At 39.6% G+C, this 13373-nt stretch overlaps 1 protein-coding gene across 5 annotated transcripts in view; it reads right to left on the bottom strand.

Moving 5' to 3' along the window:
• Nucleotides 1-13373, bottom strand: part of SORCS2 (sortilin related VPS10 domain containing receptor 2) — a 546714-nt gene that overhangs the window by 59193 nt on the left and 474148 nt on the right. For all 5 annotated transcript variants that reach the window (XM_040064563.1, XM_040064561.1, XM_040064559.1 and 2 more), the window contains exons 12-14: nucleotides 8762-8838; nucleotides 1851-1942; nucleotides 303-410 (exon numbers count right to left, since the gene is read on the bottom strand). In XM_040064563.1, the coding sequence (XP_039920497.1) occupies nucleotides 303-410; nucleotides 1851-1942; nucleotides 8762-8838 (277 nt within the window). The remainder of the gene's footprint in view (nucleotides 1-302; nucleotides 411-1850; nucleotides 1943-8761; nucleotides 8839-13373) is intronic.

Genomic DNA, 13373 nt, shown 5'->3' on the forward strand with positions numbered 1-13373 from the left:
GTTATTTTTTCCCTGCATATTTCAGATGTAAAGCAGTCCTATTATTCCACTCTCCCCTGTGGTAACTCTGCAAGATTTCACTTGAACATAATACTTCTTTAAAATCTGAAATATTGCTGTCAGATGATTTCAAAGACACATTACATACCAGGGAAGTTCAGACACTAGTGTTAAGTGTCTGTGTGACTGTGAGAAGAAAAAGCCATTGACTCAAGGACCATCTGAAACATGCACAGCTGAAAATCTATGCAAATGCATAAACAGAGAGAGCAGTTAAAAGAGAGGTGAAACCAAAACCTTACGTCATGACCAGTGTCTCATCTCCAGGTTCACTAAGTAGCCCATCTACAAAGACAGAAGTGCTGGTGAAATTATGTGTGCTCCAGGTCTGGCCTTCATCTATGCTGAACCTGTAAAAAAGCAGAAAATGCTTTAATTTACAGCTATTGGTATACAAAGCAGAATGCACTTTAAGAAAATCCCCTCACTACTAAACCTTAGGATTTTTGATCACAAAATACAGTATGCCTGGACAGTGCATGGTATTAATGTGATCTTCTTCTCAGCAACTTCTCCAGGGATTCACATCCTTATGAGAAGGTGTAATAAATTTACCACAACAATAAAATTCCTCAGGTCGATTAAAAACTGAGCTCTGTCAACAAACTACCTTGCTACCTTGAAGATTCAAAAGCAAGTTAATTCACATTTCATTCTTTCTAGTAGTCTCTGAGCTATAGACCTGTTAAGCAGTGGCCAGTCAAACACAAGAGGCCAAACGCTAAAATGTGGGAGGTGTACTAACTCCAGGCACCAGTACGAGGATGGCCCCTCATGGCTGCTACCATCCACATAAACACCTGCAAAAGATACTGATGAATCAGCAAAACATCCTTCAAAACATATTCCAAATGTGCATCCAAAACTTCTAAGTCCAAGTCTCTTTTTTCTGCACATTTCCTCCAGGTCTTTTGGACAGTAGGGTAATGACGACTTTCATGAGTCCAGATAACCAGGTAGAGAGCCTAGTTCCTATTCATGTATATAACACAATTCTGCAAAAATGAGCCAAACCACAAGTGATAAAGATGTCTTTTTTTTTATGATGAAGATTATAGTTCAGTGTGCCATTATCATGTTTTTCTGCACTATCACGCAGTCTAAAACTTGGTATTTTATAACAAAACGCTTTGCAACAAACCTTTCCTCCCAAACAGGCCAAGAAGGCCACCTGCTGCACTGTCACCGCATGAGAGGATCCATGCACACTGCAGTCAATTTGTGCATGAATATCTCAGATGAGCTGGGATTCTGGCACACCAAATTGCATGCCACATAAACACAAATAAGTCCTTTGCCTGTTGGCTCCCAAACTCTACATTAAATTGCTCTTGCCAAAGAACTTCAGGGCTATTCTCCAATTTCCCTATGGCCCTTGGAGAGGACAGAGATTTTACAGTATCAATGAACTCCCCTGACTGCACATCTAAGACAAAAATGCAGCACAGGCTGAGCATCTACACGTACTGCTGGCACCAGCCAGCAGCAGATAAACAATTATGCTGAAGACAGCTTCTACTGTAGAGTTCCAGAACAGACTTTTAAGGAAAAATGCCTACCCTGATGCACGAAAATGTTACTATGATTAATGCATGATGCCATGGTACCTTCAGCACCATGAAGGAATCTTAAAGTAAATATCCAACTGCATTTTGCTGACTCAATGAATGTTAAATTAAGCTGACTCCACCTGTGTTTCATACAAGATCACACTGAAATGCTTATCTGAAACTCTGAACTTTGAGGTCTTAAATACACAACAGCTCTACTCTAATTGACTGTAGAATTACTTGAGTATTTTCAGAGGGATCGAGGTGTCTTTGATAGCCACAATAACTCCACCATGGTCCAAGTACAAGATGTGGTGCTCTTCTTCAAAGACCTACGAGTCAGATAAAGAAAGGCCAGCTAAGCAAATGTACAAAACAGCTGAAATAAAATGAACAAGCAAACAAGAATTAAGAGACTTATGTTTTGTAATATCCACACTTCAAACTGAAAAGGACATAAAAGTCAGGTTAACTCTTATATTTCTCCCAGCTGTAAAAGAAAAGAAAGTTAAGCAGCTGAATCAGAAAATGTTCAGGTTCAAATCACAGTCAGATTAATCTGCCTGAATTGATTTTAGCCCAAGCTTATCTTTCTCCTAGTATGCATTCTGCATTCCTTCCTGTTATATATCACCAAATGACCCATCACCTTACTTTGGTGTTTGCCATATTCTGTGCATCCTGCAGAATAAAATGCTCTGTAGTCGAATTCTAAGAAAAAAAGGAAAAGTACTGCTGTCTGTGACTTTCTCACATATTCCCCAGAACCCACAGAATGTGAAATAATTGCTGCAAACATGTTTTCCACTTTTCCAGTGTCAGTGAGTTTAAGTTCAAATATTATGTGATGTCCCATGGAAGCCACTGTGAGTTTGGAACCAAGATACATGTAATATTGATTTAATGGTATAAAGCATTAAAAATGTCATAAATTATTTTAATTACTTTCCTAGAGGTTATCAGCAGTGCTAAAATAAAAGCACAGATAGATAAGTTTCCTGTTTTACATTTAAAATCTATTTTAAGACAGGATTTACTTGTGTTATTAAGCTGTGAAAGTTCATTTAACACAAGACCAAGTGATACATGACAATTATACGCACTTAGCATTGATAGGTTCATGTATGCAGGTTCAAGCATGCAGGTTCATGTATGCTTTGACAAAGCAAAGGTGAAAACTATAAAGGTTAGCTTTACTCTGCCTTGTAAATGGAAAAGTACTGACAATACTAAATTGTCTTTATTTGGCAAACCTAAATGCTACATTTAGAGGAATTCTCAGCAAGACTGAACCAGAATTGAGGTGAAAGTATCTTAGAGCACACTCACAATTACTTCAAAAATAGCAAGCATTTAATTTGTGTTGAGATCTCAGTCTTCCTCTCATCTAGTAAGAACATGTTTTATGGGAATCCTAGGACTTCAAGTGTCTGATCAGTTTTTTCAGTGTTGCCAATTTACAGGCAAAACCCTGTTAAGAGGCATTTATAATCCAATCTCCTCATTCACCCAGCTGTGTATTTCAGAAGAAAATTCACTAAAGGACAGACATTAATTTTAGATGCACTTCAAAAGGATGAGATCAGCTGCAGTCAGATAAGCAGATGATCCTCCTCTAAACTTTGTTTGAACTTCCCCTGAAACCAAAATGCAACAGTATGTGCTGGGACACCAAGTCTCCCAGAGCTTCACCACTGAAGATAAACAAAGCTGATATTTGCACCACTTAACGCAAATCAGCCTTTCCCAGAAAAGCACCATGGTAGGTCTTCATGAACCATTTTAATAATCCTGCTTTAGCACACTATAAAGCACAGAGGACACATTTCAGGCATATTAATGCTGTTGTTGTATCATGCTCTTCTTGCACACACTTCCAACTTTTTAGAAACGAAATGTATGAAAGCCTTATGAAAACAATTCTTCATCTTCAATACATTGAAAAGAATGAAGAGTTTCATGCTGATTATCACAGAAGTAAATATTTATCTCTACTTTCTGGAACCAAAACCAAGATAAACAGTTTGCAAAGGATCGAGGCAAAGGTGGTCCCAGTGTGAGAGATGAAGATCCAGCCCAGGAAGATTAAATATGTGAGTTCACAGCAGGCCACCAATTCTAATATACGTCTCTCCACTAACTAAAGCAAGCAATAAATCTATTCTGATCCTTACTAGTAGCCAGCCACTAGAGAATAAGATTTTTATAACCTATTTCTGTAATTTTGTGTGCACGTTTTGTGCTTTATGACCACAATGTCAGCTTCTGTCCTATCCTCTTCCTTCTGCTCTAAATGCTTTTCTTCCTATGTCTGTCCCAACTTCAGCAGCTATTTCAGGTCAGAATATCTGTTGGAAGAGATTGGGACAGCTCCATGAAATCAGTGAGAGCATATTTAAGTGATCCTAGGGAAATATATGCCATACAATTTTACTTCGTACTACAGAAGTTGCAAAAATAAAAATTCCCGAGTTCACTTTTTTTTCATTAAGTGATATTCTTTACTAAACTCAAATCTGGAAACAGAAGCTTTTCTACACAGAATGAGCCAGCTGGACCTTCTAAGGGTTGAGAGGCTGGAATTACATCCTTTTTTTGTTGTGCTTAGAAGTGTTAATATCTATCTCCTAAGATGCCTGCAGGAAAACATGTATTCTCACTTAACCAAAGGTTTTCAGGTTGCTTTGATACACAAGGATTTGACACAAATAATATTCCAACAAAAAACCCCCACCAGACTAAAGCTCCAGAGAGCTTGATGTAGTTCCTAGACATCCAAAAGGCTTTCTGCATAACCTCATTAGGTTAACTGAACATTTTGTTGCTGCAAGAGCTACTCTGGTAGCAGATCAAATGTGAAAGCTTTATTGTTGCTGACTTTTTCCTTTTATTTATGGGGGGGGTTTTTTGAAAAGTAGACCTTTCTCTTGCTCTTAGCTGTATAAATATTTTGCTGTATTTTAAGTACAGTGTTGTAACAGTGTAACAGATGCTGTTGAAATAACAATGGCAGCCAGAATTGTGAACCGAAATCAGTATTAAAAAAAATAAAAGCACTCATATAAACTAATCCTTAGCACTTAACCGAGTATCCTAATATTTCATGTTCATTAATACATTTTATTAAATTGTTTTCCTGATATAACAGACAGAGAAATACTTCAAATAAACATGAGCTCACCTTAGGCTACATCTTCATGGTCCACTTGGCACTTAAGTTAATGGTTGGACGTAGTGATCTTAAGTGTTTTTTTCTAACTTTAATGATTCCATCACTCTAAGCCCCCATATTTCATGATAATGTCAAGGTGAGATTCCTCTCTTCTACAGCCCAGTTCATGGCACGGATTTTAAGCTACTTGCCAATCAGTTCCTAAAGCACTGCTATTTACAGTGCAGTGTTGTACAGCACATAGTCACAATTTTCAGTTTTCCTCACACAAAGAGTGATGGTTTCAAGATGTACCAACAAGCACCTCAGCCATGCAACAGAAAGGTAGAAAAACAACTGCAACCAGCACAAATGGGATTGTAATTATTTATAATAACAATTCTTGGATTTGCTTTTTGTGTGAGCTGGCACAGGTAGGACGTAGGAACAACAAAAAACCACAGATGAAATGCCATAATAAATTTATTCTCATTATCTAGCCACCAGGGGAGCCTTGAAGCAGCACCTGGGCAGGGCAGGGGACACAGCTGGGGATGCAGACACTGCAGAGCTCAGTCCATGCCAGAGGATCACCCAGCCTGCTGGATTGCAGGGGTTTGCACAGGCCTAGTTTACCACGCTGTTTTGGTCTTTGCAGCAGCAGGGCAGGGCTGGCATCTCAAGCATGTTTGATACTGTGCCTCTATCACAGGCTTATGTTATCTAAACCCAGATGTTCCACTTGCTCAAAGGCCAGAAAGTTACTAGTATGCTTGTGAGTTTTGATACCCGAACTGCACATTACTTGATTCTCTTTAGAGTTCTCCTCACCAACCTTCTGGTTTTTTCCCAAACATTTCCTTTATCACCAGAATTGACTTAATTTCAAAACCTCTTATTAAGGCATTCATTTCTATCTATCAGCTCCGGCTGTGTTTATAGCTAAGTCTTCCTGAGCCCTTATAAAACGGCATCAAATGCAAGCTATGGAAGGTTTGATGCTGTCTTAGAGCACACACTGTTGAGTGAAAGGATTTTTGACCTTCCCCACATCCTATAATCCACAGTCCTGTGAACTAATACCGTGATTATTTCAAGAACGCTTTAATTAATTCCTTGCGCTACATTTTCCCCTCAGTCTCTTAAGTTTGCTGTTCTTCATTCTCTGTCTCTCTATGCAAGCACGGGCTGCTCCTCTTCTCTGTAAACGGCTCAGCACCACCATGTGAGCTGGTGAGAAAGGTGCCAGGTCCTCATTAATGACAGCCACAAAGTCTCCAAGGCAGAGACTTAGACAAAGTGTTGTGCCAAAGCACAGGATTTCACCAGCTCACAAGACATGCAATTTACTGAATTATCTGAATTCCTGTATCACCTGATTGAAGCCTTCTCTTTTGTTGTAAGAACTCCAGCAGAGAAAGAAAATGTGCTGCTGTCCACTGGAAGAATTATTTAATCGTGAACAGTGAGGCCATAAAATACATAAAATAAACTACAGTTTCATTCTGATCACAAATATTAGAATTGAGTAATCTCTTTCAAGTGCTTCATAGGAGTTTTAATCAAAGCTAGCAATGTTGTTTGCCATTTTGACTGTAACAATGAGGGATCAGTTTGTGGTTGATTTTATGGCATAATCAGGCACCTTAGGGTAAAGTTGCTACACATACCACTTACATGTGTGTCTCTACAAATAAAAGTCAGTGAAAACATAAATTTGATCTCATTCTTCTTTTCTTATTCTTCATCTCAGAAAAACTAGAAAACTTTGGCACAAGAAATGATGAGAGTTGTCTAAGAAGTATTAAACAACACAGTACCCACTGTAAATCCTGGAAGGCTTTTGCTATTTATTTTATGCTAGATTTCAAGAAGGAATTTGTATAAAATTTTATCTTTTAAACATCAAAGGACATTATCATTACAAAAATAACCCATTTCTTTTTAAAGCACTCTGTGGACTACTAATGGCACCCTACCATAGCAATTTAAGAAACTGTCTGTATTTTTCTCTTTTAACCTCGAATTCCCCAAGCTCAGTAACACTACTGAAAACATTTTCACACTTAATGGTTCTAAGAAAATAACAAAATTTGATTTCAGCTGAACACTACAACACTATTTTAACTGAAAGTAAATTATTTTTTGAAAATTCTTTGGTCCTTTGAGGGAGCATTTTTTTATGCTGGATATATGTTATAAGTAGGATCTATATGATATTGTATATTGTTGCAATATACATATATAGAGAAAGAAAATATTCCTATGCTGAGTGTATTGGGTTTGCACAGCAAGGTTTTGCTAGCAGGTTAGTCTGCCAGGGTGGCTTCTTTGAGACACTTCTAGAGAAGCTTTCTCACACCCTACAGCCAACACCAGCCAGCTCCGAGAGGGACACAGCACTGGTCAAGCTCGAGTCAATCAGCAATAGCAGTAGCACCTTTGGAATTATGTATTTAAGAAGTGCACAACAGCAACTACAGCAGGAGTGAAGAGCTGAATATGAGAAAGGAACAGCCCTGCAGACACCAAGGTCAGTGCAGAAGGAGGGGCAGGAGCTCCACGTGCCGGTGCAGAGATTCCCCTGCAGGCTGTGGTGCAGCCCACAGTGAGGCAGCTGTGCCCCTGCAGCCCATGGAGGGCCATGGAGCAGAGATTCACCTGCAGCCCCTGGATGACCCCACACTGGAGCAGGTGGATGCCTGAAGGAGGCTGTGACTCCACAGGAAGCTGCTATTGGAGCAGGTTTGCTGGTAGGACTTGTGATCCCACAGGGGGACTCACACTGGAGCAGCCTGTTCCTGATGGGCTGCAGCCCATAGGAAGCACTCACTCTGAAGAACTCATGGGGAACTACAGCCCATGGAAAGGACTCATGTTGGAGAAGTTCATAGAAAGCTGTCTCCTGTGGGAGGGACCCCACACTGAAGCAGGGGAAGAGTCTGAGGAGTCCTCCCTGTGAGGAGGAAAGAGCAGCAGAGATATGTGTGTTGAACTGACCACAGCCCCCATTCCACACCCCCTTGTGTGGCTCAGGGTGAGGAGGTTGAGAATTAGTGAGTAAAGTTGAGCCCATGATGAAGGGAGAGGTTGGGTGAAGGCGTTGTAAGATTTGGGTTTATTTCTCACTCTGTTATTAATTGGCAATCAAATAAACATCCCCCAAATTGGGCCCATTTCACCCATGATGGTAATTGGTGACAAATTTCTCCCTGTCCTTATCTCAACCCATGAGCTTTTTGTTATATTCTCCCCCCCCGGCCAGCTGAGAAGACCAGTGAGATATGGGTGGGCACGTGGCATCAAGACAGGGAAAACCCACCACAGAGACAGAGCAGCTTAGCAAACAATACATGAGAAAGATGAAATGCTTCAATGGACACGAGTAAGTGGAAGAAAAAGTCATCCAATACTCATATAGCCATCCAGAGTTCAAACAGCATTAGGATATCACAGTTCTCTTTTTAATACTTTGGTATTTATAGCCTCTGAATTTATTAAATCATCCCAAAAGACTTACAAAATTCTATTATTTTTTGAAAATCTCTTTTTACTGTCTCAGTTTCAATGAAGAAAAATTTTATTCTTAACTAACAGCTTTCAGACTATGAAGCAGAAAAATTTTTGCCCTTGCACCTAAGCCATGTCTTTAGCTCGGAATGTTTATACTGCAAGATCCAGTCCAAGTCCACTTCATCATTAGCATAGGAAGATTACTTAAATTATTAAAAATCTAAACAGACACCACGTTTTTTGCAAAAGATACTTAAAAGATCTTTAAAGAGACCAAAATATTTGAACTTCAGCAGAACCTGACAGCTTGATCAATTTGAGTCTTAGAAAATCTCCTTCTTAGTCTCCTATTTTCCAAGCAAACTGGAGATAATACCACCTCCTTCAAAAGAGTGAGTATCCAAAGATTATTTAAGCATTACATAATTCATCGCATTTGGTACATTAAAATTATTTCCAGGTTCCTTTGATGATTTATGCTTCCTACCTGGCGCCACGTGTTCCCACAGTCAGATGTTATGTACATCTCTTCTTTATACTCAACCAGCTGGGACCCCAGGTTACCTGTCACAAAAGAGAAGATTTAAAGAGTTGCATCCACATGAGCAAGAGAGATTGGATCTAGTCCTGGTGCCAGTCTGATTAGGAAGTTTCCAGGTCAGAGTAAGAACTAAAGACAGTTGAACAAGCTTATTTCATTTCTGGTAAAACCATCAAAATCCTTTAAAAACACATACGTATAATTTCAAAGTCTTCTTTTCCAATGCTAGGTTGTCCATAGGTGGAAGCAGCGAGGCTTGATTCTAACACCAAAATGCAGAAGTCAGACCAACATTTTAGATTTGTTGCTGCATGTTGAAAAGTTATTATGAAACAACGCATATTTAAGATGTAACTATGAAACATCCATAAACTTGGAAGCTTTAACCTTAATCATATTCTGTAAAGTTATTCACATTGAACTCAAACTGTTAAAATGAAGTATTTTATCTTTAAGACTTGACAAAGTGGTAGCTAGACTAGAATCTGGTGAAATATGCAGCATGAAAAGAGGGGACAGGGCTTTTGAAAAATAATAAATACAAAAGAATTGAAAGCATAATTATTTGATTTACCCAAATATTAACCAGAAAGTGAATATTTTGACAAATAGCACTCAGGAGAAGTCAGGCTCCTGCAAAGTCAACAGAAGTGTTAAACTTGGGGAAGATGATAGCAGATGCAGTCCCAAGTAGAGAGGTCTCCGTCTTCTATCATGCAGTATTTAAAATAGCAAATTATTAAACCGCCAGGCAGTGTTAGTGTTTTAGGGAAGAATCATTTATAGCACAATATTCCTTGTAAATTATATCCTCCTGCATGTTTTCACAGTAGAAATAAGATGAAAACTATCAGATCCTCTTAAGCAGAAGAGACAATGAAAGAAAACACTTGAGATTAGAATAGCACTGTGAAATTTCACTTGTGTGTTTTGTAAATAGCTGGTTTTTAACCACTAAACCAGACCTGTTTATGCAGAGTGTGCTTACAGGTGCTGAAAGGTTCCCAAGAGGAACAGCAGTGCCCACTGCCCAAACAACACACTCTATTCAGACCATCAAGATTGCAGGTGCTCTGCTCTTTCATAGGCTAACTCTACATCATTTAACCCTAAATAGACCCTGGACAGGATTGGAATATTTATATTGAATCAGGGAATTTACAGGTATCAGTTAATTCCTTTAGATTGCATCTAACAGTTCAGAAGATGCTGCTTCCCATTACTGTGTTTTTTCTTGGGTTTTCACCTTTCCAACACTGCACACTCATTTATCAGATAATTCAGCACAGATTTAGCTGGTCATAGAACACGTTGAGTTGGAAGGGACCCATCAAGGTCATTGAATCCAACTCCTGGCCCGGCACAGGACACCTCAGGAGTCACACCACGTGCCTGAGAGCATTGTCCAAATGCTTCTTGAACTCAGGCAGGCTTGGAGCTGTGACCCCTTCCCTGGGGAGCCTGTTCCAAAGCTCAATCACCCTCTGGGTGAAAACCTTTTCCTGATATCTAACCTACACCTCCCATGAATGTAACCAAATGAAATAGTTCCAGAAGAAAAGCTTCACACATTCATTCAGTTATATTTTCTTTCCAAATACAGCTTTAAGATTAATCTGATCACTAGAAGGAGATTATGAACAAGAAATCACCTTCTCAGGGCTGAGGGAAGGGAAGGGAAGGAAGATTTGATTAACTGTGTTTAAAAAACACATTTCTTTTGCTATTCTTACTTTCCTCTGTATATTCTTGTGCTTCTGCAGTTAATCACAGTATGTTTTCCATAGGACAGCTGAAAACAGAAATATTTGCTTGCTAGAATCTAACATACTGCTCTCAGTCTCCACTCTTCTTTACACAGATAAATTTAATGAATATAGTGTTAGTTTTGCTCCTGAATAAATGCTGTTTATTCTACCTCTTTTCACCACTTACTGAATTCCACCTGCATGAGCAGGTCTTTATTTTGAGCATTGCTAGGGATCTGCACTTCAAAGAATTCAGTGCTAAATTGCTTCACTAATGGAAAATTAGTCTTTAAACTAAACAGCATCTACTTGTGCTTCACTAAAAAGCCTTTTCTATCCAGCGGATTTAGTAATGATATTAACAACAGCGTCATAATTGCAGCTCTGTAAAAGACAAACATGACTTCTAGTTCTGATTTCACCTTTACTGTCTTTTCTTGGTAATAGAGCAGAAGTAGGCTCAGTTATAATTCCAGAGACTTTTCATTCTGCCTAAACAACTACTGCTGCCAACAGGACAGAATCTGGGACACTGCTTTGGGAGAAAGGATTTCAGTGATGTTTGACCTTTGAAAACACTCCATCCAAGGGCCAAGGGTGGAAGCCCAGAAGTTGTGCATGCAGGACCTGCTGGTGGCTGACACAATATTTAGTCGTGTCATTAATGAAGGCAGTAATTTTCGTTACATTCAGATTTTTTGGGACACACAATTATATGGCATAGTTTAGCAAACTTTGTAAAACAAAGTCTTCAAGCAAACAACAACAACAAAAAAACAACCCAAAGCAACAACAACAACCAAACAAACAAACAACCAAACAAACAAACCCCAAAAACCTTTCTGTAAGGAAGGCCAGAACTTCTCAGTGCAGTTGGAGTTTGCTCTGTGGGTACCACAGACCATGGCTTGCTGAAAAAGAGAATCAGTGGATTCAAGAAGAAAAAGCAGGAGAGGCCAAAAGAAGGAAAGCTGCAGCACCAGGGTGGACAGGCAGGCTCCTGCAAAGTGCAGTGGGAAGCACCCATGCAGCCAAATCTGAGATGTGACAGACAGAAGGAAATTTCCACAGGAGCACATAGTGGTGCATAAGTTTCATAAACCACAGGAAAATCACTCTGAAAGCTGTTAGCCTGAAAAAGTAGAACTGGGAATAAAACCAAGTCCTTCAAAGATCTAAGTGAACTCCCCCTCACTTTTATTAGCAAACCTTTCTAACATGTGTGACATAAGAGTTCTGAGTTTTCTCTAGTCAAAGTTATATTGTTTTAAATTTATTTTTCAATATGCTAATAAAAAATAACTTCAAAGATTTGGAGCATTTTGTTCTTTTTGAGATTTAAAATAAAGTGCACAGTTTCAGTCTCTATCTACCTTGCAGAGTGTTGTGTTACTGGATAAGCCAGCTAACTTAACACAGTGTGTGTAACGGCACCCCATAAACCCCTTTACAACAGCCCCAATTCGCATCAAATGAAACGCAAAAATTCCTGACATTACTAACACCGCAAACAAGCAACGGCAAAAACACAGCAGCACTCAAACCAGAACTGAGACATGACATATCTGAGGAGAATTATAAAACATGTTTGTGGTAAGTGCGACACCCAATCACATATGAGCACAACTGAAGTGGTGACCAAGTGGCACGAGAAGGTGAAAAAGCAACAGTTATGCTCCGCTCAAGACTGGAAGTCAGCAATGTTTAAGTACCATTCCCACCATGTTCTGAAGTGTTTGGACTGTACCACAGCCCCCAAATATCAGGGTGCTACTTTGCCTGGTGGGCCACACCAAAATCTGTGCTTATTATTACAGCTGTAAATATCTGCAGTAACTCCTCAGGTGTGCCATTACAGCACAGAAACTTTTCTATCATTTTAGTGGGTCTGTGTTAGATCTCAAAATCCATCTGGGGGAACAAGTAAATGTAATCTAACAAAGTGCAGGCAAGTCAGGTTCATACAGAAAAAGTTACTGCAACTGGAATAGGTCATTAGCTGCAGCCATGTGCTGCTTTGGGCTGTGGCAGAGTTCATTGTCTTCACAGCACCTGGTACAGGGCTGTGTTTTGGACTTGTACTGAAAAGGGTGTTGATGACAATACAAGTATGTTTTATAATACAAAGTACTGCTGGGCAGTGCTTACACAGTCAAGGCCTTTTCCTCTCCTCACCCCACTCCACCAGTGTGGGGTGCACAAGAACTGGAAATGGGCACAGCCAGGACAACTGACCCCAGCTGACCTGGGGTATTCCAGACTGAACATCACCATGTTCAGCAATAAATTGGGGGAGAGGCTGGTGCAGGGGCATTGCTCAGGGACAGGCTGGGCACCAGGTGGTTGCAGGTGAGCAAATGTTTTCACTCATATCACTTCTCTTTCTTGGGTTTCATTTCTCTCTGTCCTTTTTAATTTCATTACAATTTACTATTATTATTTTATTTCAGTTATTAAGCTGCTCTTATCTCAAGCCTCACTTTTACCCTCCCAATTCTCTTCCCCCATCTTCATGGAGGGGAAGAGAGACAGGAGCTGTGTGATGCTTAGTTGCTGGCTGGACTTAATCCATGCCAAGGCTACATTAGTCGCAGCTACAAACGATACCATTCTAACATGACTTCTGATCTGAGTGCCCTGAAAACTCCTCTAACATGACACAGAGTGTTTGCTGTCCAGTTTCATGAAGTTTTTTTGTAACACAGAAATTTCTGAAGTTTGTCTCACAATATTTTGCATTCTTTCTGTAACTAAATGACTCTCATGTGTGTCTTCTCCAGTGCCTGGGGGATGATACACACCTGAATTGT

This window comes from Hirundo rustica, chromosome 5 (genome assembly GCF_015227805.2).
Source record: "Hirundo rustica isolate bHirRus1 chromosome 5, bHirRus1.pri.v3, whole genome shotgun sequence".
Classification (NCBI taxonomy): Eukaryota; Metazoa; Chordata; class Aves; order Passeriformes; family Hirundinidae; genus Hirundo; species Hirundo rustica.